Source organism: Bos mutus, chromosome 3 (genome assembly GCF_027580195.1).
Source record: "Bos mutus isolate GX-2022 chromosome 3, NWIPB_WYAK_1.1, whole genome shotgun sequence".
In the NCBI taxonomy this organism is placed as follows: domain Eukaryota; kingdom Metazoa; phylum Chordata; class Mammalia; order Artiodactyla; family Bovidae; genus Bos; species Bos mutus.
This window is the reverse complement of record NC_091619.1, coordinates 100,073,596-100,100,074: the sequence shown is the minus strand read 5'-3', so window position 1 is coordinate 100,100,074 and position 26,479 is coordinate 100,073,596. Positions and strand designations below refer to the sequence as shown.

The window sequence follows — 26,479 nt, the reverse complement described above, 5'->3', positions numbered from 1 at the left end:
GAAGGAAAGTTATGACCAACCTAGATAGCATATTCAAAAGCAGAGATATTACTTTGCCAACAAAGGTCCATCTAGTCAAGGCTATGGTTTTTCCAGTAGTCATGTATGGATGTGAGAGCTGGACTGTGAAGAAAAGCTGAGTGCTGAAGAATTGATGTTTTTGAACTGTGGTGCTGGAGAAGACTCTTGAGAGTCCCTTGGACTGCAAGGAGATCCAACCAGTCCATTCTAAAGGAGATCAGTCCTGGGTGTTCCTTGGAAGAAATGATGCTGAAGCTGAAACTCCAGTACTTTGGCCACCTCATGCGAAGAGTTGACTCATTGGAAAAGACTCTGATGCTGGGAGGGATTGGGGGCAGGAGGAGAAGGGGACAGCAGAGGATGAGATGGCTGGACGGCATCACCGACTGGATGGACCTGAGTTTGAATGAACTCCAGGAGCTGGTGATGGACAGGGAGGCCTGGCGTGCTGCAATTCATGGGGTCGCAGAGTCGGACACAACTGAGCGTTTGAACTGAATCAGTATTAAATTACAGAAGTAGCACTGCACTGTAGTTCAAGTCTCCTCTCTTATGTATTATTAGCTGGAAGACTTTATGATTATTGAGCGCCAAAGAATTGATGCTTTGAACTGTGGTGTTGGAGAAGACTCTTGAGAGTCCCTTGGACTGCAAGGAGATCAACCCAGTCCATCCTAAAGGAAATCAGTCCTGAGTATTCAATGGAAGGTCTGATGTTGAAGCTCCAATACTCTGTCCACCTGATGCAAAGAACTGACTCACTGGGAAAGATCGAAGGCAGGAGGAGAAGAGGACGACAGAGGATGAGATGGTTGGATGGCATCACCGACCCAATGGAGATGAGTTTGAGTAAGCTCCGGGAGTTGGTGATGGACAGGGAAGCCTGGCATGCTATAGACCATGGGGTCACAAAGAGTCGGACATAACTGAGCGACTAAACTGAACTGAGCTTAAAACCCAATTTCCTCAACTGTAAATTGTGGAGTATAATAGTGGAATATAATCAGAATGTTGTGATGCTTAATTCCAGATTACTGGAAGGATCAAGGAACTGCCTGGTGTTCTGGGAGATATTTCAGACCCACATGAAGGCTCATTCCTTTAGAGTAGTCACTCAACATATGCTGATTACTGAGGACAAATGGAGGGAAGAAAAGAAGGGTTTGGAGAGTTACGTGGCCAAGTAACAGGTGCCTGTAGTCACTCCAGCTCAAAACCAGTGATGGAGAAGTTCACACTGGTGGACACATGTGGTTGGACATACAGTAACTCCCCTTACGCAACACCTGCACTGGTCAGGCAGCCTTCCTCTCACTTTACCTGACTATAAGAATAGTCAGGGTCACTTTATAGTAAATCTTGTTGTAACTTTTGCCATTGAGCCAGTTAGAAGTTTTCAAAAAGGAACAAAATCTTATCCACACAGGCCAAAAAAAAAAGGGCATTAGTTCATTTTCATATCCAGCAAAAGCTCCTAAACTGTAAAGGCAAGGATGAGAAAACTCAAAAGCCCCCTACAAACCCCAGATAAAAAGCAGAAGAGGAAGAAGAAACACTTTCTGCTTGCAAATGCAGCTTCTATGAGTCAACATCTATCACACTTTCCAAAAAGCAGCCCTGAGATAAGAGAATAAACACAGCAGCCATGGCCAGCCTTAACTTAACCCAAAGCCCTACTCTAGCAAGTCAAGTAACCAGCTGGGTTTGTTCTTGACCCCTTGAGGACAAGCTGGACTTACACATCTTTGTACTCCTTGAGGACTCGATTTGTATAAAACATGGCAGCATCATTCATTTCCTTCACATAGGGACCAGGCTTGGGAGCCTAGAAAAAGAAAAAGCTGTCAGTGACGCAGGGCCTTTCCAGCCACATCTCCTGATCTCTATCCCTTCCCTCCCATAGAAGCTGCACAGCTCACCATAGCCACCCAACCCAGGGCCTGGATACTTTCGCTGACAGCTGACAGGTGATTGAACAACTTGCTGCCTCGGTTCTTCTCTCGGAAGGTCACCACTTCTTGGATCTGCTCGGAGATGGGTGCCAACAAGTCAGAAAGCTTGTTCTAGAAAAAAAGAGGCAGGAAAAGACAGAGGTTAGAGTCCTTCTATGTTTTATGTTGCTCAACTCTGATCTTGTAAGGCAAGAATTCTTCATGAACTACAACAAGCATGCACATAAACTCTGTATTTATCTCCAAAGATTCATATGGCTACACTACTACTCAACACCTCACTCTCCTCAGAGTTCCAACTTCTCAGGCAGGATTTTGTGGTTCTTCATGATCAGGACCCATACCCCAGCTGTACCACAAAATTCTACCATTTCCGTCATTTGTCTCTTTTCTGTCCCACTAACAGGAGCTACCAGCTCATTTCTGGGCCCTGACTCACGATGGGCTCTTGTCTTTCCATCTATCCACGTGATCCTCTGCTTCATGAGGAACAGCCCTCCAACCCCAGCCACACTGGCCTCCTACAGCATCTCTCGTCAGCAGAGCCAATTTTGGCACCTTACCATGCAACCATTTATTAATGAACCCATGTGAACATGTTTTTCTTTCTCATTAATTCTTCAAACACAAGGGCTTTGTTTTAGCCCTATTTTATAATCTCCACAGCCCTCAACACAGTGCTAGCCATATAGCAGCTGCTGAGAAGAGATCTGCTGAATCAAATGCAATTAGAGGACTTGGCATTTGAGCAGGAAGCTTAGCATAATGGACCAATCTTGTGTTTCTGTGTTTTCATCCTTCCCACAAAGCCTGGTTTCCTGAACATCTCGATTCTCAGATCTCAGTATGAGAACAGTCTAAAGCAGGAATTGGTAAACTTTCTGTAAAGAGCCAGACCGTAAATATTTCAGTCTTTGCAGGCCATACGGGCTCTGTTGCTATTTCTTAACTCTGCTGTTGTAGTGCATAGAGCAACAACAGACAACACTTAAAAGAATGGACATGGCTGTGTTCAAAAAAACTTCACTTAAAACAGGTGGTGGGCCGATTTGGCCTGCAGACTACAGTCTGCCAATCCTGGATCTAAAGTAAGGGGAATACAATAATGTCTCAGCAGCCTGAATTGTTGTGAAAAGTGTGGGGTTAGGAAAAAAGGTTTAGACAAAATGCTTTAACCTTTTGTCTTTTAAGATTAAAAATTAGAGTCTAACATATTTAACATTACTTCTGCTACTTTTACATTGTTTAGGCATGTTGAGGGTTCACAGGTTTTAATACAGCATTAGCACGAAAACTTATGTTATTACCCTCTACCTAGGAGAGCCAAATGCAAAAAAGAAGAAACAAAACAAAACTAAAATGTGTGGCTCTGAGAAAAATCTACATTTTCTCAAATTTATTTTCATACTTTGGCAGCTTAAAATTTTGAGGTAGGAATAAAGTTTAAGAGAGATGTCCAACCACTTAGGGTGAAGGGAGAAGCAATACTTTTACGATCTCCCCAGCAGTCTTACTAATAAAAGCACATCCACAGTGGAGTAAGAGAATCACTTTCTAGGGCCTAATGAACTTAGGAGACAATATGATGAATTTGGGCTAAGCCAAGAGGCTAGAAAAGACTGTCAAATGGCACATTCCCATAGTGGGGCTTAAAATCAGACTCTCCTGGGACTTGGTGCCTGGTAGGTCTATCTTAACATGTTGTGATAGCTCAGCAGAAAGCCCTCAACCTGTCCTGCACGTCAAACCATAACAAAACCAACTAGCAGTGAACTTACGCCTGCTGGCTGCTGGCACTGAGAGGCTGTAACCAAGAGAGCTCGCTCTAACTTCAGACCTGTGTGGACCATCTCCGCCTGGAAACAAGAAGATAGGAAAAGAACCAGCTATCAGCGATACTTCACAACTGGACAGGTCCTGATAAGAATAACCTGAAGCCTCCATGTTCATGTATTCTGGCAGCAACCCAGGTACTTCATGTTGATTTCTTTAAGTAATCCAGATTTCAGGGACTGATAGCAGAATTACATATACCATTGCTCCTGTTGGAACTAATCAGGGTTGTATATCCAGAGTTGGAAATGAAGATACTTAGGGCTTTCAAAGAAGTCAAGTTTGCAACTGCACATGTGTGGTATGAAGTGCACTGAAAAATCTCTCCTACCTCTCATCACCAAAAAAAAATTATTTTCAAAAACCAGAGGTAGGAGTAAAAGCAAAAGCCTAAGCTTATGCCTCAAATTCTTAAGGTATTTACTCCATAAGGTTAAAGCTGTTTTCAGGTGTTGGACCATGACCTATCACAGGTAATTAAATCAACTTTGTGACACATAATGAGCACTTCATTCAGTGAAGTATAGTAGAACAATGAGTGCAATACAGCAATTAGAAATTTTTTTTTAAGGTTCAATACAAGTAGCATAAACACTATTTTGTGAAACATCTATCTCAACTGGTCTTCCCAGGTGGTGCTAGTGGTAAAGAACCTGCCTGCCAACGAAGGAGATGTAAGAGGCACGGTTTTGATCCCTGGGTCGGAAAGATCCCTAGAGGAGGGCATGGGTGACCCACTGCAGTATCCTTGCCTGGAGAATTCCATGGACAGAGAAGCCTGGCAGGCTACAGTCCCTAGGGTGGCAAAGAGTCGGACACGACTAAAGAGACTTAGCACACATGCATATCTTGGTTACAAATATGTATTTCTTACTGAGGGCCATGGACAAATGAATATTAAGAAGCATGAAGCTATAAGCACTACCACATATAAAAATTCAAAGTCAAGTCATTTTTCTGGGTTTGTATTTTTTAAATGTAGAACTGATATGTTTTAAACTTTTTCAAATGTTATCTACTGTATGAAGTAAAAATGCAAGCCCCATACTCCTAAGTCCCAGTCCCACTCTCTAGAGTTAACACCACTGCCAACAGATGGTATCTAAGAGGCTTCAAATAGATCTTTCAAAGATCAGGCAAACAGTTTTACTGAAGGGTCAGGCTGATCCTAAACATGGTTACTGCTTACAAAGGATCACTCAAAGACTAGCAGTAAGGTTCTGGGTCCCGAAGAGAAAGAGTGGTGGTGGGGGGAGCGGTGGTGACAACGTGGGTAGCAGCACATGAAGGGAGGTGGGTGGAGAGCACCTGTCAGTGCCTACTTCGTATTCTTACTGTGGGCTAAGTGTGAAAATAACTCACATTAGCATAGTTTTAGCATAACTACCAAGCACAGTTTCATAAATGCTAAGTCATGATGATGAGTCCTTTGAATAAGCCACCCCAGGCTTGGTTATATAACATGGTGGGGTAGCATATTCTCACTACCAAGATGAGCAGAGCACGCTATCTATATAAAAGAAGCCCATCAGAGCATGTGATAAAAGCAGAGGGCCTGGGAAAAAATGTGAAAAACTGTTTCAGTGCATAGACTGAGTTCCTCAATGCAGGTAGAAGAAGCCAGGAGCCTCTCAAGGGGCTCTTAAACCAAGCATGACTATGATTTGAAGAAAGCCACCAGTCCGTAAAAGATGGGAAAAAGGGCCAAACCTCCTTACATGTTTCTGCACATCTCCCCCAATCTCTTTACTGATCTTGAGGTACTCTGCCACAGGACCGGCCAGCAGTGAGTCAAATGCTTGCACATATGGAGTCGTTCCTGCTGAAGACAGTCACACCACCAAGAATGGTCACACATGAGAGAGTTTGTTAAAGGCACTTCCATATGAAAGCGGAGAGGCAAGGTAACAGTAAACAGAAGGCTGGAGTGTAAGTCAGGAGTTTGCATTCTAGCTCCAGAATCACCATTAACTTCTTATGTGATCCTAGCTAAGTCCCCATTCCTAACTGAGCTTGATTTTCTTGATCAACAGAATGAAAATAAACAAAATTACCCCCCACCAAAGTTCCTTTTAGCCTAACATTCTATAATTCAACTGGTACATGTGGTCAATCTGCCAATAATTTGGAGAGAGGAAATTTTAATATCACTTGTCATTTGACTTATACTAGAGTCATTTTGCTAAAGAAAGAACAGGAAGCAGGAAGTTCTTGTGTTAAAATAACTTAACCACAGGCCTCCCTGCAAAGAAGTCACTTCCTCCCTTATCTTACAGGTGATGAACTTTCTAAATTTAATGTTTCAGCAAGTTAGCTCCAAAGAAGAGATCATACCAAGATAGAAAAATTTCAGGCCAGGACACCAAGTTTCACTCAAAGCATTCTACTGGCATGTATACTGCTTACCTTTTGCAGCACTGTCTCCATACCCACAGTGTGTGTCAGAGGCATGGGAGACTGCCTCCAGGCGGCCCACCACTCTCTCCAATCTTTCTACCAGATTTCGCATGTCAGCCATAATGTACCACCTGCTGAAACAGACCAAATGTTATTTGTTGTTTTAATATGACACAGAACCTGGGGTGGGGGGGTGGGGGGAGAATGCCCTGGAGATAAAGAAGATGCCAATTCTGAGGAACAGAATCATTTTACAGTAAAGTAAGACGGAAGATAGTTTAGCATATTTGCAGAAGCCTAGAGACCTCATTAAGCAAAAGAACTACCCAGGAAACAGTGTTAACTGAAAGCAAATACTTACTCATCCAAATACTTACTGAATATTTACTATGATATCATCAACTAAGTATTTGTGTAAGAATTTAGAATTTACAAGGAACAGTCACATATGTTCTCTCAGTTTAATAAGCCTCTCAACAACTACTTATGAATGGAAAGATAATTAATATATTCTTAAAGATAGGAAACAAATTCAATGAAGTTAAATGACTTGCCTATAGTCACAAAGTTAGTTAGTTGGGAAGCCAGTACTCAAATCAAGTCTTCTGGCTCTAAGTTCAGTGTTTTTTCCTACAACATCCTGCTGCCTGCATGCGGAATGCCCAAGGCCAAGATGAACAGGATATTTATTCTACCCACAATAACTTATAGTCTAACAGAGAACTGTACACTGTGCACTAAAACTATTAAAAACAAACAGAAAAATATTTAAGGTGATGTAAGTTGCAGGCAAAATAACATAGGATTTCAGAGAAGAGAAGGCTATATCAGCTGAAAGGGTCAGATAAGGCCATCAGGGAGAAGCTGCCAATTGAGCCAGGCTTCCAAGGAGGATGGGCAGGATCTAGATATGCAATAGAGAAGGAAAACAAGACATATACAGAAGGGCTTGTTATAGATCTTTTCACAAATACCAACTTACTGAACTAGCCTCATTCAATGTCTGATATCCTAAAGAAAGGAAGCTCCTTTCTTCTCAAAAGAGAAGGGACCTTTTCTGGTTTGCTTCCTAAACAAGTTTATCCTCTATCGTCTAGACCAGGTAGAAAGTGTTCGATAAATATTTATGAAGTCAATGAACCTGAAGCATAGAATCTCAGAACTCCAAAGGGACAAGGGTTCTGAAAGTTGCCCACAAACCCATATAAGTGTTAACGTTATCAACATACATCAATATAAAGTGGCTGAGACTGTAAGTGATCTTGTAAAAATCAGTCACATGAAATTTGAGCCAAAGACTTGAAAAGATTTCATTTCAAAGCATTAATCTGGTCAGGTAACTGAAGACTCAACTCCCTTGAAGCCACCTAAAATGACGATAGAATCACAATTCTCTCAAAGATGACGAATGACCGAATACCTTGATTTAACACATTGTCTTCCCTGTGGAAGAGAGAAGCAACTCACGAGATAAACTAAGATCATCCCTAACAGACTGGTTCCAAATAGGAAAAGGAGTACATCAAGGCTGTATATTGTCACCTGGTTATTTAACTTATATGCAGAGTACATCATGAGAAACGCTGGACTAGAAGAAACACAAGCTGGAATCAAGATTGCCGGGAGAAATATCAATAACCTCAGATATGCAGATGACACCACCCTTATGGCAGAAAGTGAAGAGGAACTCAAAAGCCTCTTGATGAAAGTGAAAGTGGAGAGTGAAAAAGTTGGCTTAAAGCTCAACATTCAGAAAACGAAGATCATGGAATCCAGTCCCACCACTTCATGGGAAATAGATGGGGAAACAGTGGAAACAGTGTCAGACTTTATTTTTCTGGGCTCCAAAATCACTACAGATGGTGACTGCAGCCATGAAATTAAAAGACACTTACTCCTTGGAAGGAAAGTTATGACCAACCTAGATAGCATATTCAAAAGCAGAGACATTACTTTGCCAACAAAGGTTCGTCTAGTCAAGGCTATGGTTTTTCTGTGGTCATGTATGGATGTGAGAGTTGGACTGTGAAGAAGGCTGAGCGCCGAAGAACTGATGCTTTTGAACTGTGGTGTTGGAGAAGACTCTTGAGAGTCCCTTGGACTGCAAGGAGATCCAACCAGTCCACTCTAAAGGAGATCAGCCCTGGGTGTTCTTTGGAAGGAATGATGCTGAAGCTGAAACTCCAATACTTTGGCCACCTCATGCGAAGAGTTGACTCATTGGAAAAGACTCTGATGCTGGGAGGGATTGGGGGCAGGAGGAGAAGGGGACGACAGAGGATGAGATGGCTGGATGGCATCACTGACTCGATGGACGTGAGTCTGAGTGAACTCTGGGAGTTGGTGATGGACAGGGAGGACTGGCGTGCTGCGATTCATGGGGTCGCAAAGAGTCGGACACGACTGAGCGACTGATCTGATCTGATCTGATCTGCCCACTCTTTTCTGTGTACAGGCTCTGATCTCTCAGAGGCTAGTGATTTGCCAAAGTGTGTTGTTTAAAAGCTAATCAAAGAGAAAGATGAGAATGTGAACCAAATAAACCTTTCCATTCCCTGGCCTGGAGAGGCACCAGAAGCCTCCAAATTCTTACTGAAAATGAACAGACTATGGAGCAGACCAGAAGCATCCATAACTCTCCCTTACGTCACAGCATGATCACTGAGTATCCCAATTGCTGCCCTGTTTGTTCTGGGTACTATCCAGGGACAGACTGATATATATAATCCATCACACTATGTAAATACCATGGGGAAAGGCAGTGAATGCAATAAACTCCCAAGTTACCTTCCATTAACAGATACCACTCATTCTGTTATAAAACATGTTCCTTCATACATACTGGATGCTATAGGTTGAGGCCACTGTTAACATGGTTACACAGTACAAGTGTCTCTACAGGCTGCCAGGGTTGCCGAATGAACACTTACCAGTCTTAATAATACAGCTTCATGGGACTTTGGTTTCTTCTTTTCCATTTTTCATTTGTACTTACAAGTTTTTAATTCTAAACAAGCTATCGTTCTGCTGTTTAACTTAAGCAGAATGAGAAAGGACAAAACGGCTATCATTAAAGCTATCTCATTCCACCACTAATCAAATATAGGAAAACAGTACCTAGTTTGTTTTTGGTAGGGGGGGACTGAAATTTGAGATGTATGTATTCTAGACATTCTTTCAGAATGCCTAGAATTGAAGGGACCAAAAGACATACCTTGTCTTATGCTCTATGACGTATATACCAATCTTTAGGTGGTCATGTCCACTCCAAAGCTGTCAACCAGTATTATCATATTACTATTCAGTCCACTCGCCGAGTGATACCACCACAACCACCTACAGACTAACAATTCCCAGAGCAGTGTATCCAGCTCAGGCCATCCTTCTGGAATTCAGAATTTTAGATCAAGCTCCCACCTAGACATCAACTAGATGTCCCAAAGGAAATGTCCAAAACAGAACTCATCACTTTCCCTAACACTGCTCCTCCAGACCCCACCCTCACTGTTTCAGTAATACAGCACTTACAGCACTGCCACCAATCACTTGAGGTAATCAAGACAGTAACCTGCACCCCAAAACTCATTGCAGCACTATTTACAACAGCCAGGACATGGACGCAACCTATATGTCCATCAATAGAGGAATGGATAAAGAAAATATAACATACACATGATAAAATATTACTCAGCCATAAAAAGGAACAAAATAGTGCCATATGAAGAGGCACGGGCAGACCTAGAGACTCTAATACAGAGTGAAGTCAGAAAAACAAGCATCATACAGTATCATTTATATGTGGAATCTAGAAAAGTTGTACAGAAGAACTTATGTGCAAAGCAGAAATAGAGATACAGATGTAGAGAATAAACTTATGGATATCAGGGATGGGGAGGAAGGGGGATGGGATGAATTTGGAGATTGGGATTCACATACATACACTACTATATATAAAATACATTGGCTGTATATTGTTAACCTGCTTATTTAACTTACATGCAAAGTACATCATGAGAAATGCTGGACTGGATGAAGCACAAGCTGGAATCAAGGTTGCCGGAAGAAGTATCAATAACCTCAGATATGCAGATGGCACCACACTTATGGCAGAAAGTGAAGAAGAACTAAAGAGCCTCTTGATGAAAGTGAAAGAGGAGAGTGAAAAAGCTGGCTTGAAACTCAACATTCAAAAAGCCAAGATTATGGAATCTGATCCCATCACTTCATGGCAAATAGACAGGGAAACAATGGAAACAGTGACAGACTTTATTTTGGGGGGCTCCAAAATCATTGCAGACAATGACTGCAGCTGTGAAATTAAAAGACGCTTGCTCCTTGGAAGAAAATTTATGACCAACCTAGACAGCATATTAAAAAGCAGAGATATTACTTTGCCAACAAAGGTCCGTCTAGCCAAAGCTTTGGCTTTTCCAGTAATCATGTATGGATGTGAGAGTTGGACTGTGAAGAAAGCTGAGCGCTGAAGAATTGATGCTTTTGAACTGTGGTGTTGGAGAAGACTCTTGAGAGTCCCTTGGACTGCAAGGAGATCCAACCAGTCCATCCTAAAGGAGATCAGTCCTAAATATTCATTGGAAGGACTGACAATGAAGCTGAAACTCCAATACTTTGGCCACCTGATTCGAAGAGCTGACCCATTTGAAAAGACCCTGATGCTGGGAATGATTGAAGGCAGGAGGAGAAGGGGACGACAGAGGATGAGATGGTTGGATGGCATCACTGACTCAATGGACATGAGTTTGAGCAAGCTCCGGGAGTTGGTGATGGACAGGGAAGCCCTGTGTACTGCAGTCCATGGGGTCGCAAAGAGTTGGACACAACTGAGCTGATGTATAAACTGATGTATAAAATAGATAACTAATGAGAACCTACTGTATAGCACAGGGAACTCTACTCAATGCTCTGTGGTGACCTAAATGGGAAGGAAATCTAAAAAGAGGGGATATATGTATACATATAACTGATTCACTCTGCTGTACAGCAGAAACTAATACAACATTGTAAAGTAGCCATACTCCAATTAAAAAAAAAAAAAGACAGTAACCTGGAAACTGTTAAGCAGTACAGTATAGTGGTTAATAGCATTATTCTTCAGAAAAGTCAGATAGATTAGGAGTCTCTGTGTCTGAGTGTTACCAAACTTTTTGAACCTCAGCTTCCTTATTTGTAAAACAGGAACAACAGCATAAAATCCAAAGGGCTGTAGAAAGAATACGTGAGGAAATACATGTGCAATTGCTTGACTGGCTCAGTCCTGAAACATGGCTAGGATTCCATAAACATTAACTAAATTGTCTTCTTACTAATCTCATCAGTCATCAAAATCCATAGGCTCTATTTTGTGTATCATAAATAAATGCCCCTTGTCTTCATCCTGATTTATAAAAATTCAGCCATCATGACGTTGCCTAGATTACTGCAATAACTTCTTCACTAGTCCTCTAATTTCAGTAACACACCCTCTTATCCATTCTCCTTATTACCACAGTGACTCATAGTAAAGTCCAAACAAGGGTTTCCACAATCTGGCCCTGTTTTAAATTTCCCACCTCTCCGCCAGTTTTATCTCCTGCCACACCTTTCCTCAACATTCCACAGCAACCCAAACTACTGGCAATCTCCAGAAAGAGTTACGCTTTCTCTCACTTTTAAGACTTTTCAATGCTATCCACTCTGCTTGGTTGCTTTCCCTCCCAACCTGTTCCTTATCTCATAACTCCTACTACCTTTTTCAGATTCAGCTACGCTATCACCTCCTCTAGCAAGTTTTTTCCGGTTTGGTACGCTTTCCCTTCTCAATCTGCCCCTAGAATTCCTACCATCTATTAAATCTCAGCCAAGGTATCATCTCACCAAGAAGCATTTCCAGTATGTCTCCCACAATATTTCATTGTGTACTTATTTCTACCATACACTTCACACACAGCTTTAAAATCATTTAATAGTCAACAGGCAATTAGTCACCCTACAGAAGAGACCATGTCTTGCCTTTGTAATTCCAGTATTATAAATGTGGTAGGCACTAAACACAATAGGTTAATATAGGTCCTTGAAAAAAATGATAATAATAAGGGCCTTTACCCTCTCTCCCCTCAACACAAGCCTGGCTGTCTCCTCTCTGTGTCAAGTCTAAGGAGACGTGTGGGGTGTTTTTCCCCCTTTCTTAAAAAAAATTTTTCCCCCCAATTGTAGGATCTAACAAACATTGTCTTTCAAATAAACACAGCCTTCTTGGGCACAAATTACACTGATATGGAGATTGTCAAACCAAATACCTTAAGGAAGATAACTTTATTAGATGATATACTATCAATTAAAAACAAAATTCCTCGACTTCCCTGACAGTCCAGTGGTTAGGACTCCACAATCCCAATGCAAGGGGCACAGGTTCAATCCTCGGTCGGGGAACTAAGATCCTACACACCCCAAGGTGCAGCCAACAAAACAAAAATTTATAAAGAAAAAAAAAACAAAAGTCCGTTATAGTTATGCTTTACATCATCAAACTACCGCTTCTTTGTCTAGTAATTCTATGATGTATGTTACAAAGATACTGATCCCCATCTTTAGAGGAAAGAAACTGACAGAAGTTAGAGTGGGGAGAACACAAATTCTCAGGCTCTTCCCACCACTCTACATGGCTTTCAAGCGCTTAAGGGACTAACGGGTTCATCACAGCATCCAGCCCCAGCTGTTTGCTGAGCACAGCACTGTGGCTTCAAGGTCTCTTTATGGTATCCTGAGTCACATTATTAGCAGCCTTCAATTTCCTCCATGGAGGCCAATATTTTTTTCACCTTCAGTAGAGATGACACATTTTTGGAAGGTAAATATTTACAATAAGATTTTTCCCAATACAGAATCTAATCTTGTTCCCTGCCATTTTTGGTTGCCAATAGCCAACAACTATATGTAAGTGTCCATAAATGAATATACAGATTCCCAACTATTTATGTGTTCATCATAAAACCCTCAGAAGGCGAGGCAGTCTTAATTACTCAAGTCTTAATAAAACTAGGATTCAGGAGACCAAAGTTTGAGTCCCGACTCTGTCATGTATTAGCTGTGAAACTTCAGGACAGTCATTTAATGGATCATCACCTGGCACACCTGGGGCTTCTCAGATGGGGCCAGTGGTGAACAGCAACCCTGCCTATGCAGGAGACCTAAGAGATACGGATTCAGCCCCTGGGTTGAAGGAAATGGCAACCCACTCCAATATCCTTGCCTGGAGAATCCCATGGACAGAGGAACCTGGCAGGCTTCAGTCCATATGGTCACACAGTCAGATGCAACTGAAGTGACTTAGCATGCATGCACCTAGCACATGGAGATGTAAGGATCCAATGAGTTGGTTTTATAGATAAGTAGCTCAGCTGGTAGTAAAAATCCGCCTGCTATGTAGGCGACCCCAGTTTGATTCCTAGGTGGGGAAGATCCCCTGGAGAAGGGATAGGCTACCCACTTCAGTATTCATGGGATTCCCTGGTGGCTCAAACTGTAAAGAATCCACCTGTAATGCAGGAGATCTGGGTTTGATCCCTGAGTTAGGAAGACCCCTGGGGAGGAGGGCATGGCAACCCACTCCAGTATTCTTGCCTGGAGAATCCCCATGGACAGAGGAGCCAGGCAGGTTACAGTCACAAAGAGTCAGACACAACTGAGCGACTAAGCACAGTCTCTTTGGGAGCCTTAAAATGCAGTTCAAAGGTAAAATGTTATCACTGCCTACCACGTACTAGAATATAGGCTCCAGAAGCATGGGAAATTTCTTCATTCTCCCTGCCTCTGCTCCCCTAACTGCCCCCCCACCCCCAAATTTCCAGCATCTAGAAAACCTGGCACATAGGAGATGCTCATAACATGAAAGTGCTCAGACTGTCACAGCTACTGAAGAAATGGCAGACCCACGGTCTCTGCCATCTAGAAGCTTTCATTCTTATTGAGAAGGACAACACAAATGCCAATGGAATAAATACTGAAGACTATGTGTTTTAAAGTTCTGTTAAGAGATTAATTTCATTTGGATTGGGAAAAGTTAAAGTATCAACCAATACACTGGAGCTTTTTCTTTGTAAGATGTTGTATGGTCCTAAATTACAGAGTATAAATGACTATATGCTTGGAGTTCAGAAGAAATCAATGAGGACTAGAGTTAGTCTCAGGGGTTTCAGGAGAGAAGTGGGGCAGAAAAACTAAAAGAAAAAAGAGAAGACATTCTAGAGCAATGAAAAGCAAATCGAGACCAAGGAGGCTCAGTACAGAGTGTGAGCGGACAGTCTACAGAGTATTACGGGGATAAGCAAGGTGGGCTAGTTATGGAGGGCACTGAGGGCCAGGCAGCATTTGAATTTCGTGCTGTGATAAATGTGAAGCCTTTCAAGGATGTTGAATGAAGGAGTAATATGATGAAAGCAAAATTTTTACAAGTACTGAGAGAATCAGTTTTAGGGGGAAAGAAGGACGATATTAGGATTTAGGTTAGGTTGAAAGCTATTCAACTAGCTGCAAAATAAAAGTGCTACTGCAAAAAAACATTTTTGATATTGCAAAGGAAAAAAAAAAATCACTTTTAGGGCACTAAGTGACCAGCACCTGAATTAACAGTAAAATAGTTTTTCTGTTCTGAGGGAGTCTAGCAGGAATGACAAAGCTGTCTTTCACCGAATCACTGGCTCTCAGGATCGGGAAAGAGTCTAGAAAGCATAATCAGATGCAAGAACAAATCTTTCAACATCCTCAGCAATTAGTCAGGTAGCCTCTGTTCAAACACCCTCAGTTGGAGAACTCAAGACTTCTGGAGGCAGCCTATTCCATTCGCACAGCTCAAAGTATTTAAAAGTTCTTCCTTATATGGAGGCAAAACCAGTCTCCCTGTAACTTCCACCCACTGATCTTGGTTCTGCCCTCTGAGGTCACACAAACCAAGTGAGCATTAAACACAGAACAAGTATTAACTGTCTGGTACTGCTGAGTATATAGTAGCATTCAGAGAAGGAAGTCAAAGATGACTCCACAGTGGCAAATTCAGGGGAGTAAGAGAATGATGATGCTATCGGCAAAAACACGTTTCTGGCATGTTCTAACTAAGGCAAGAACATGAGATCAATCTTGGATACACAGTTTGAACAGAAGATGAAGTTTCCAGGTAGGAATATCCAATAAATAGTTAGAAATAAGCTTGGGGAAAGATCAAGGCTGGAGATCAAAGTTTACAAGTCATCAGCAAGGAAACATCATTAAGTAATGAGAATGCATAGGCTTTTGGAGGGATATTATGCAGAACAAAAAGAAACGAGGAGCTTGATTCTCCAGCAACTTCTTTTGTGGTTTGAAACTAAGTGAAATCAGAAATGGTCAGTGACTCCTGCCAAAGCTGCTCCATATTCTCCTCATTCTAACAATTCAAACAACCCAATTCCTTCTACCTGTCATTCAGAAGTAAATGGAACCAGGTTACTCCTGCAGTTCTTGCCTCTTTTCACTAGGCAATTAAGGCAGTGGAATGAATTTCTACTTACAAAAAGCTGCTATGATCAAATGTTTTCTGCTTTGTCTGGTAGTTGTTCCTGTAGGTCATACCCTTAAGTAGAAATGAAAATAAAGCAACTATACAAGTCACCCTGTATATTATTGTAGCTCACCCGATCTGCTTCAAAATGTTTCTGCTGGCCTTTACTTTGGAATTCTGTTCCCAGGATGTTATCCTAAGGAAGTAATACTAATGTGGGAAAAGTGACAGGCATGAAGATGTTCACTGCAGTGTTAGCTTAGACTTCTAATTACAGGGAAATAGCTACATGCACTGTGGAAAAAGACTTGAAAATAACACAAGATTTATAATATTTGCCAAGTTAGAGCAATGGATTTTTGCACAATTTCCCCTTCTGTTTTCCAAACTTTAAAAAAAAAAAAAATAGTTATATAATTTCTTTTAAACAAAAGACAACAAAACAGTTCCACTTGGATATCTCTTCTAAGCTACTGCTAAACCATAAGGCATTAGTTTAGTTCTACTCCTAACAATATAGAAATTCTCATCACTAGGCTCTAACATGTTACAGAGCAAAACCTACACATGCTAACAGGATACTTACAAGTTGGCTTGTAACCCAGAAACCAAAGAACAGACAGCACTTCACCCCAGTAAAGATGCTATCTAAATCTAACCCAAATCAGGAGCCAATGTTCTTCCCCAAGCATTTGGTTTCTCTGATGAAACCAATGACATTTAGTGCCCAAGTCACTGCCACCCCAGCAAGAAAGGTCTGTCTTCTAGAGAGGGAAAGAATTCTGCCTAATATCAGCACTTGTCTCCTGTTCCCTCAATAAACATGTCCTCTATCTAAAGCTCCAGGAGTGAGTAAAGTTAGTAACTGTACAAGCTGAAGTCAGATTTAAGAACTAGCTGTTTCAATGCTTTGGGGCAAAGAGATAACTTTGTGTGGTCATGGGTTACCTTCTCTCTTATATTCAATGAACATTCATTCATATTATGAAGACTAACAGCATAAAAACACTCAGTAGGCATCTTTTACATTATATAAGGAAAAACCACATTGGTTGATTTCAGTTGGTAGTTGCTTTAAACAGAACAGCATTTCCCATTCTCATGCATAAAGATAGATTCAAGGATGTCATTTGTCCCTAGCCATGATTCAGCTACAGCTACACATATGAAAAGATCTGTGACTGTACCTCTATAATTAACTTAAGTACAGGAATTTTACTGACCCCTGGAGGGAAAAAGACAACAACAACAAAGCTCACTCTTTAAACATTTCAACTATGTTTTGCAGTGGAATGGAAAAATGTGACACAACAGGTCTGGTAATATAAGGCAAACAAAGCTGCATTGTAGCCGAGGAGTATTTTTAGAGCTTTGATAGTTTTTATTATGTTTACGTGATGGCATATCAAGAACAAATAGTTCCACGGTGAATGCTAGAGCTGCATTAACTTTACGGTCATGAAACTACAGTCGACCCTTGAACTACTTGGAGGTATGAGCACAGGCCCTCAGTGCAGCAGGAACTCCACAAATAACTTTACAGCCAGCCCTCCATATCCTTTTGTGTAACTGAACCCTTGAAAATCCATGTTGTACGAGGGTCAACTATATAACAATTTTATCAGTCAAAATAAATGTTGAATAACAACACCATAAACTGCATGCAATTTAAACTAAATGATAGGGACCTTCCTGGTGGATAAGAATCCAGAAGATAATACAGAGGATAAGAATCTACCTGCCAATACAGGGGACACTGGCTCCATCCTTGGTCCAGGAAGATTCCACATGCCTCAGAGCAACTAAGCCCATTCGACACAACTACTGAGTCTGAGCTCTAGAGCCCACAACTACTGAGTCTGAGTATTACAACTGCTGAAGCCCATGCACCTAGAGCCCATGCTCTGCAACGAGAAGCCACTTCAACGAGAAGCCCATGCACTGCAACCAAGAGTAACCCCCAGTCGCCGCAACTAGAGAAAGCCTGTGCGCAGCAGTGAAGATCCAGCACAACCAAAAATAAATAAATAAAATGAGAATCCCTGTTTGCTAAAGAAAGCTGCCTAAGTGCAGGCAAAGAAAAGAGGAATTTATATACCTCCAATATAGGAGAAATATAAATCGGCTGACTTGTGCTGTCAACTAATACAAATCTCATTTCTAGTGAGTGCCTTAACAATGGCTTTCTTCATTAAGATCACATTCTCTGAGGGGAAAAAAACCACAAAACAGCCAGTCCTTCAAAGCCCACCCAGAAATTCCTTGAATAAACAATTCTTGACGCTTCAACGAAACCCATGACCCATTTCTTGCAAAGTACACTGCACTTATCATGTGCCATACACTGTGTTAATCACGGCAATGGAGCCTGCTCTCAGAGAACTGAATTGAAGATAAGACACCACACAATCAGAGCTAAGATATTTTCTCATGCACTATTCTCCATGCGGGAGACATCTGGCAATATCTGAAGACATTTTTGGTTATCACAGATGAAGGACTGCCCCTAGCATCTTATAGGTAGAGGCCAGGGATACTGCTGAAATCCTACAATGCACAGCACAACCCTGCAAAATGAAGAATTATTTGGCCCAAAATGTGAATTATGCTGAGGTTGAGAAACTCTGTTCTAATGTAATCATGAGCAAAAGGTAAGTGCAAAAGGTCCAAATAAAATGCTAATAGTTTGGAACTCTCTAAATCAGAATGTCAATCTGTACCACCCAGTGAAAACTAAATTAAGGATCTGACTCTGGAGAACTCTGTAAATTGGACAAAAGAGTTTAGACTTGATTTTCGGGGAAAATGAAGCCAGTGAAGGGGTAACAAGATGAAAATGGTTCTTTTCAAAAAAGCAGTCTGGTTTGGTTGAAAAGCTTAAGTATCGATATGAAAGCCAGCTTAATAGAAAATAAACTGATGAGGGTAAGGCAAAGAAATAATCAGTAGGACTGCCTAAGATATGGCTTGATGATCCTCAGATTTCAAATCTCAGGATTAAATTTCAAACCAGAAGGTTCAGTTTCCAATGACACTGCATTTGCTTAAGTAAAATGCATCTTTGATTCACCACGCCTCACAGAAAACTGAAAGAAGGAAGTCACTTTTTAAAGGCTCAGTTCCTAGTTGAAAAATAACTGCAACTAAACAAAGGTATGTATAAGGAAGAAAAGGGATGAAAAAAAGGCTTCAATCCTTCAGGCTGGAAACATTTTACAAACTAAACAGCTAACCTCTGCAAATCAAAAATACACACACTGAAGCTTAGCAATACTACCACTTTTGATTTGTATGACAGGTTGTACTTGACAAAGTACTTTCACTACTACCACTTTATTTAAACTCCTCCAAAACATCTGACGAAGTATTTCTGGGGAAGGGGGAAGAAAATTCAACTGTAATTTCTTTATACTGAACAGCAGTAACTCAAAACAATAAGCAAAATGGCAACCACAGAATAAATCCAAATGCATTCAAACAAGGCATCAAAAGCCCCTGACAACCTGGGAGCACCTACCTTTTCTTTCTGGTTTTATCTTCCCCTACAAACCCAAGACCCCAGTATTTCACTGAACAATATAAACCCTCTCCTGCCTCCAAATCTTTGTTCGTGCTGTTTCTTCTAGCCGGGATACCTTATTAGACACCTTTGCCTAGATGTGCTGCAAACACCTCAAACTAAATACGTCCAAAATTTATTTTCTTTCCATATCACCTCTCCAGTTAACCTTCTTCACTGAGTACCTATCTTGGTAAATAGTACGACCACTTCCCTAAACCAGAAAATCAGACAATTGTCCTAGGCTCTATTTTTTCATTTCCATAAGTAATCAGCCTCCAAATCTATGGATTCCATCTTTTTCATATTGCTCAAATTTGATCCCTCCTCTTCTTTCCATTCTCACTGTCTTAGTTCAAGCCATTGTTCAACCTTGCGAACACCCGTCTACTTCCCCATTAAGGTCCTTCCCCTCCCCCCTCCAGAGGCAAATTATTAATAAAACATCAATCTGACCATATCATTTTCCTACTTAAGAGTGTTCAAAGCCTCTCCACAGCATTCAGGGTAAGCTCCAAATTCCTTAGCAGGGTTTACAAGGGCCTTCATATTTGATCCCACCACTGCCCACCTCCTCCACTTCTCTGAGCTTTACTGGAACTCCAGTCTTGGTCTTTCAACACCCAGTCTCCATTTCTTGCATTGGACTCTTTGGCTGGAAATTCTTTTTTCAGATTCACCATATGGCTAAATAAATCCTGCAAGACTTAACTCTCCCACTTCCTCCCCAAAGCTTGGAAACCTGGCTCAGGTAGTCCTGTGCTCACACAGCGCACCTCAACACTGTAAGCTACCCTCGATTTACTTGTCTGCTTCCTCCTCCATTCCAAGAGAACTACTGTATTCTTGGTCACCAGGGCCAAGCGTCTCATTTCATACGTGCCTCACACATATTCAATAAATGACTAGCAAATGATTAACGTGCTGGGCTCCCCACCCCGTTTATCACTTGAACAGGGATCCCTATAAAGAGCTTCAACTGACAGTTCTGATACTAACCTCTGCTTTAAGTTTCTCATCCTGTCTTCATCGAGCTCTTCGTTGTTTGAAACTCATCTTAAACCCTGCTTCTGCAGAAGCGATTTTCCTGAGCCCCTTGTTACATACTGCCATAGTACCCTGTTCTTTCCTAACAGGCATCACATTTATAATATTTGTTAAATTCCCTGTGACCAATGTCAGATCCACAAGGGCAGGGTCTACCTTATTTTGTTTCTGCAACCCCTGGATATGGCAGAGTGCCTAACAAAGAATGAACATAATTTGTTACACAGAATTTAATCCTGTGAGGTGAGCAGAGATCTTCACTTAAAAGATGAGAAAAAATGAGGCTCAAACAAAGTAAATAAAGCACCTATGGCTACCGGGGCTTTGCAGTGGAGCCAGACCAAACCTGAGCCAACAGATTTTATGACCAGAAGTATGAGATACCTTCAATAAAGTTAACTTGGGTTTTCAAGATAAGAACTACAGACTAAGAGAAAGGGGAGGCTCTCAAATTGCAAACACAAAGACCTGCTCCACTCTTAAAAAAAAAAAAAAACAACTCCCCAGGCATTCCAAACATGCTGTATTTTTAAATAAAAGTTCCACGCAGCGGGTAGCCTTTAAACCTGCAACTGCCTGAGAGACATCTACCGGAAGACCACCCCAAGGTACAGAAAGGTTCCTGGGAAATGAACGGGGGAAGGATCTGGGGCTGGTAAACTAAGGAACTGAGGTCTAGATTCCGATTGTTTCCCTGTTAAAGATTGTTTCCGATTGTTTCGCAGTAAGACAAGCCTCGTCTCTTCGGGAATCAGTTTACCCATCCAAGCAATGGGGGCGAGACCAGGACTAGTGAAGACTCTAAGGTCTCGGAGGTTTCTTTCAGTGAGAGCTCCTTAGGAATCAGGCCTCCGTTGAGACTGACCTCCAGAACCGCTAGGTCCAGCGGAGGGAGGGCCTCCACAGGAGAGCCCGGCTCAGTTGGTCACCCCGGCCCCACCTCAAGAGACCGCGCCCAGGATCCGGGGTCGGCGTAAGAGCCCCACAGCGCCGGCCCCCTCAGGAGGGCTCACCGCACGCACCTAGGCCAGAAAGGCCATTAATAACGTCAAAGGCCAGTGGGCCGAGGAGTGGACCCCAGTCACTCCCCACCGCGCACACTCACCTCAGACTTCTGTCTCACCTCTGGACTGTGATCAGCCTCTCTCCACTTCCGGCAAGAACCGCCCAGCAACCTTCGCGCGACCCACTTCCGGGCCCTCACTGGGCGCGGCACCCCCACCGGAAATGAAGGGCCGGCTAAAACGCCGGCCCAGTGGAGGGACCCGGGAGGAAGTCTGGCCGCCCGGCTAGTGACTCCGCCCCTTACCCGCCACGCCCGGGAGTAAGAATTCCCCTCTAGCTTGGTAAAAGAGCCCCGCCCCCGAGGCGGGAGCGACGGAAGGCTAGACCACGCCCTCCAACAGAAGTAGACCAAGCTAAGCTCCGCCTCCCTCTGGGCGTGGATACCTCGGTTTCCCCGTTTGTGATGTTAGGAGGCCATTGCTCTGGGCAGTGTCTCGAGAGGACCTGCGGAGGCTGGGTGTGGGGAGGGGTCGGCGGGGGCGCTCAGGCATAGCCCAGGATTTCTGGGCGTACCCGCCGCCGCTGCCTTGCTAGCTCTCGCCGGGGCTGGGAAGGTGGAAGCGCAACCCACTTCCTGTTAGTTCGGTGCGCTCTGTGACCATAGATGGTCAGGTCTGGGGCCGCGCGGAAGCCTCCGCCCCGCGGTTTAGGAGTCCTTCTTCCCCGCACTCAGGGTGTGGTCCCCGAAAATAAGATAATCGAGAGGGGAAAAAAAGATGAGCAGAATTAGAAGAGATCTTGCTTCACTCTGCTAAAACCTGGCTTCTGAGGCATCTTTGCCCCGGCTGGGCGTTTCCAGCCGGCTGCCACTCAGTCCGGGGGAGGTTCAGCAAGGTGGCCGCTAAGCGCAAGGAAGACTTCGCTTCCGTGCTCCTTGGGCCTGGGGATCTGAGCTTTGTTCTCTCAAGGCTCACGCTTTCCAACCAGTGATTATCCTCCCACAAAGATTTTATTTCCAGAAAAAAATTGGCAAGATGCCACCCCTTCAGTTCAACGCCTCTGACGGCTCCAAGTGTCAAGTTCAATGCAAGCGTTATATGCCAGAGTCACTCATTCAACAAATACAATTCTTAATAACGACTACCATTTACTGCGCGCTGAGTACATGCCAGGCCTCTGCTGAAAGCTTCAAGCTCATTTTCACTTAACTCTAATAGGAACTCTCCGCGGTAGGTACCATTATGGCCTCCAGTTTTCAAGCGCGGATGCTGAATTATTTGCCAAGTTCACAAAGTATCGGAATTTTAGAGGAAACACATTTATGTGACTAAACCCCAGAACGTAACCCCTGTCATAGACCATACTGGAATCATCTACTGCAATTTGGAGGCAGTGATAGCCCTGGTGGGAAGACATCTGGGGTTCCAGCTATGGCTTAGGTGCTTTGCCAGGGGTCAGAATTTGGTCAGGTTACCTAAGTTCTCTAAACTTGGGGCTCTTCTCAGTTTTGTGACTCCCGGAATAGTTAACAGAAAAAAATCACGTGACAAAATATGGAACAAAAATTGGAGTATATTTTAAATAATGACATTTAACAAGAACAGTGTCTCACACATAAATTTTATTCAGACATAACATCAAAAGTTGGAAAACTCAGCAGTGGCCACAGGACTGGAAAAGGTCAGTTTTCATTCCAATCCCAAAGAAAGGCAATGCCAAAGAACTACCACACAACTGCACGCATCTCACAGGCTAGCAAAGTAATGCTCAAAATTCTCCAAGCCAGGCTTCAACAGTCCGTGAACTGTGAACTTCCAGATGTTCAAGCTAGATTTAGAAAAGGTAGAGGAACCAGAGATCAAATTGCCAACATGTGCTGGATCATCGAAAAAGTAAGAGAGTTCCAGAAAAACATCTATTTCTGCTTTACTGACTATGCCAAGGCCTTTGACTGTATGGATCACCACAAACTGTGGAAAATTCTTAAAGAGATGGGAATACCAGAACTCATGAACAGCCTCCTAAGAAATCTGTATGCGGGTCAGGAAGCAACAGTTAGAACTGGACATGGAACAACACACTGGTTCCAAATCGGGAAAGGAATATATCAAAGCTATATATTGTCACCCTGCTTATTTAACTTCTATGCAGAGTACATCATGAGAAATACTGGGCTGGAATAAGCACAAGCTGGAATCGAGATTGCTAGGAGAAATATCAATAACCGCAGATATGCAGATGACACCACCCTTATGGCAGAAAGTGAAGAAGAACTAAAGAGCCTCTTGATGAAAGTGAAAGAGGACAGTGAAAAAGCTGGCTTGAAACTCAACATTCAGAAAGCCAAGATCATGGAATCTGGTCCCATCGCTTCATGGCAAATAGATGGAGAAACAGTGGAAACAGTGACAGACTTTATTTTGGGGGGGCTCCAAAATCACCACAGACAATGACTGCAGCTGTGAAATTAAAAGACACTTGCTCCTTGGAAAAAAAGTTATGACCAACGTAGATAGTATATTTAAAAGCAGAGACATTACTTTGCCAACAAAGGTCCGTCTAGCCAAAGCTTTGGTTTTTCCAGTAGTCATGTATGAATGTGAGAGTTGAACCATAAAGAAAGCTGAGCACTGAAGAATTGATGCTTTTGAACTGTGGTGTTTGAGGAGACTCTTGAGAGTCCCTTGGACTGCAAGGAGATCCAACCAGTCCATCCTCAAGGAAATCAGTCTTGAATATTCATTGGAAGGACTGATGCTGAAACTGAAACTCCAATACTTTGGCCACCTGATTCGAAGAACTGACTCATTTGAAAAAACCCTGATGCTGGGAATGATTGAAAGCAGAAGGAGAAGGGAACGACAGAGAATGAGATGGTTGGATGGCATCACGGATTCAATAGACGTGAGTTTGAGTAAACTCTGGAAGTTGGTGATGGACAGGGAGGCCTGGCATGCTGCAGTACACGGGGTCACAAAGAGTCGAACATGACTGAGCGACTGAACCGAACTGAACATCAAAAGATTATATTTGAGTGCTTCGTGTGTGTGTGTGAGTGTGTATGTGTGTGCGCATGCGTGCACGTATGCATGCTAAGTTGCTTCAGACTCTTTGAGACCCTCTGGACTCTAGCCTGCCAGGCTTCTCTGTCCATGGGATGCTCCAGGCAAGAATACTGGAGTGTGTTGCCACACCCTCCTCCAGGGGATCTTCCTGACCCAGGATTGGAACCCAGGTTTCCCACGTTGCAGGCAGATTGTTTACCATGTGAGTCAACAGGGAAACCAGCCTGTGTGGGTAGCCCAAGGCAAGTAGCCTGCCTGGCCTTCATTGTAATCAGCTCTACATTTAGCCATTCTAAGTCTCTTGCAACGGTAGGTGTTGCAAGAGGTAAGTGTTGCAAGAGGGCATCAGAGGGCAGACTCACTGAAACCATACTCACAGAAAACTAGTCAATCTAATCACACTAGGACCACAGCCTTGTCTAACTCAATGAAACTAAGCCATGCCTGTGGGGCCACCCAAGATGGGCGGGTGATGGTGGAGAGGTCTAACAGAATGTGGTCCACTGGAGAAGGGAATGGCAAACCACTTCAGTATTCTTGCCTTGAGAACCCCATGAGCAGTATGAAAAGCAAAATGATAGGATACTGAAAGAGAAACTCCCCAGGTCAGTAGGTGCCCAATATGCTACTGGAGATCAGTGGAGAAATAACTCCAGAAAGAATGAAGGGATGCAGCCAAAGCAAAAACACCCAGTTGTGGATGTGACTGGTGATAGAAGCAAGGTCCGATGCTGTAAAGAGCAATATTGCATAGGAACCTGGAATGTCAGGTCCATGAATCAAGGCAAATAGAAAGTGGTCATACAAGAGATGGCAAGGGTGAACGTGGACATTCTAGTAATCAGCGAACTGAAATGGACTGGAATGGGTGAATTTAACTCAGATGACCATTATGTCTACTACTTTGGGCAGGAATCCCTTAGAAGAAATGGAGTAGCCATCATGGTCAACAAGAGTCCGAAATGCAGTACTTGGATGCAGTCTCAAAAATAACAGAATGATCTCTGTTCATTTCCAAGGCAAACCATTCAATATCACAGTGATCCAAGTCTATGCCCCAACCAGTAACGCTGAAGAAGCTGAAGTTGAACCTATGAAGTCTTCATAGGTTCTATGAAGACCTACAAGACCTTTTAGAACTAACACCCAAAAAAGATGTCCTTTTCATTATAGGGGACTGGATGCAAAAGTAGGAAGTCAAGAAACACCTGGAGTAACAGGCAAATTTGGCCTTGGAATACAGAATGAAGCAGGGCAAAGACTGATAGAGTTTTGCCAAGAAAATGCACTGGTCATAGCAAACACCCTCTTCCAACAATACAAGAGAAGACTCTACACATGGACATCACCAGATGGCCAACACCGAAATTAGATTAATTATATTCTTTGCAGCCAAAGATGGAGCAAAAACAAGACCAGGAGCTGACTGTGGCTCAGACCATGAACTCCTTATTGCCAAATTCAGACTTAAATTGAAGAAAATAGGAAAACTGCTAGACCATTCAGGTATGACCTAAATCAAATCCCTTATGATTATACAGTGGAAGTGAGAAATAGATTTAAGGGCCTAGATCTGATAGATAGAGTGCCTGATGAACTATGGACTGAGGTTCGTGACATTGTATAGGAGACAGGGATCAAGACCATCCCCATAAAAAAAAAAAAAAAGACCATCCCCATAGAAAAGAAATGCAGAAAAGCAAAATGACTGTCTGGGGAGGCCTTACAAATAGCTGTGAAAAGAAGAGAAGCGAAAAGCAAAGGAGAAAAGGAAAGATACAAGCATCTGAATGCAGAGTTCCAAAGAATAGCAAGAAGAGATAAGAAAGCCTTCCTCAGTGATCAATGCAAAGAAATAGAGGAAAACAATAGAATGGGAAAGACTAGAGATCTCTTCAAGAAAATTAGAGATACCAAGGGAATATTACATGCAAAGATGGGCTCCATAAAGGACAGAAATGGTATGGACCTAACAGAAGCAGAAGATATTAAGAAGAGGTGGCAAGAATACACAGAAGAACTGTACAAAAATATCTTCAAGACCAAGATAATCACAATGGTGTGATCA

At 42.6% G+C, this 26,479-nt stretch overlaps 1 protein-coding gene across 6 annotated transcripts in view; it reads right to left on the bottom strand.

The window, feature by feature from the left end:
* The window catches only part of CAP1 (cyclase associated actin cytoskeleton regulatory protein 1), a 28,756-nt gene extending 7,127 nt beyond the window's left edge, over positions 1-21,629 (bottom strand). The window contains exons 1-6 of one of the 6 annotated variants that reach the window (XM_070368195.1): positions 21,447-21,629; positions 6,213-6,337; positions 5,525-5,628; positions 3,752-3,829; positions 1,941-2,084; positions 1,761-1,846 (exon numbers count right to left, since the gene is read on the bottom strand). In XM_070368195.1, the coding sequence (XP_070224296.1) occupies positions 1,761-1,846; positions 1,941-2,084; positions 3,752-3,829; positions 5,525-5,628; positions 6,213-6,324 (524 nt within the window). In that variant the 5' untranslated portion in view covers positions 6,325-6,337; positions 21,447-21,629. The remainder of the gene's footprint in view (positions 1-1,760; positions 1,847-1,940; positions 2,085-3,751; positions 3,830-5,524; positions 5,629-6,212; positions 6,338-21,446) is intronic. The other 5 variants (XM_070368199.1, XM_005904873.3, XM_070368194.1 and 2 more) reach the window with 5 other exon arrangements.
* Between the last annotated feature and the right edge of the window lie 4,850 nt (positions 21,630-26,479).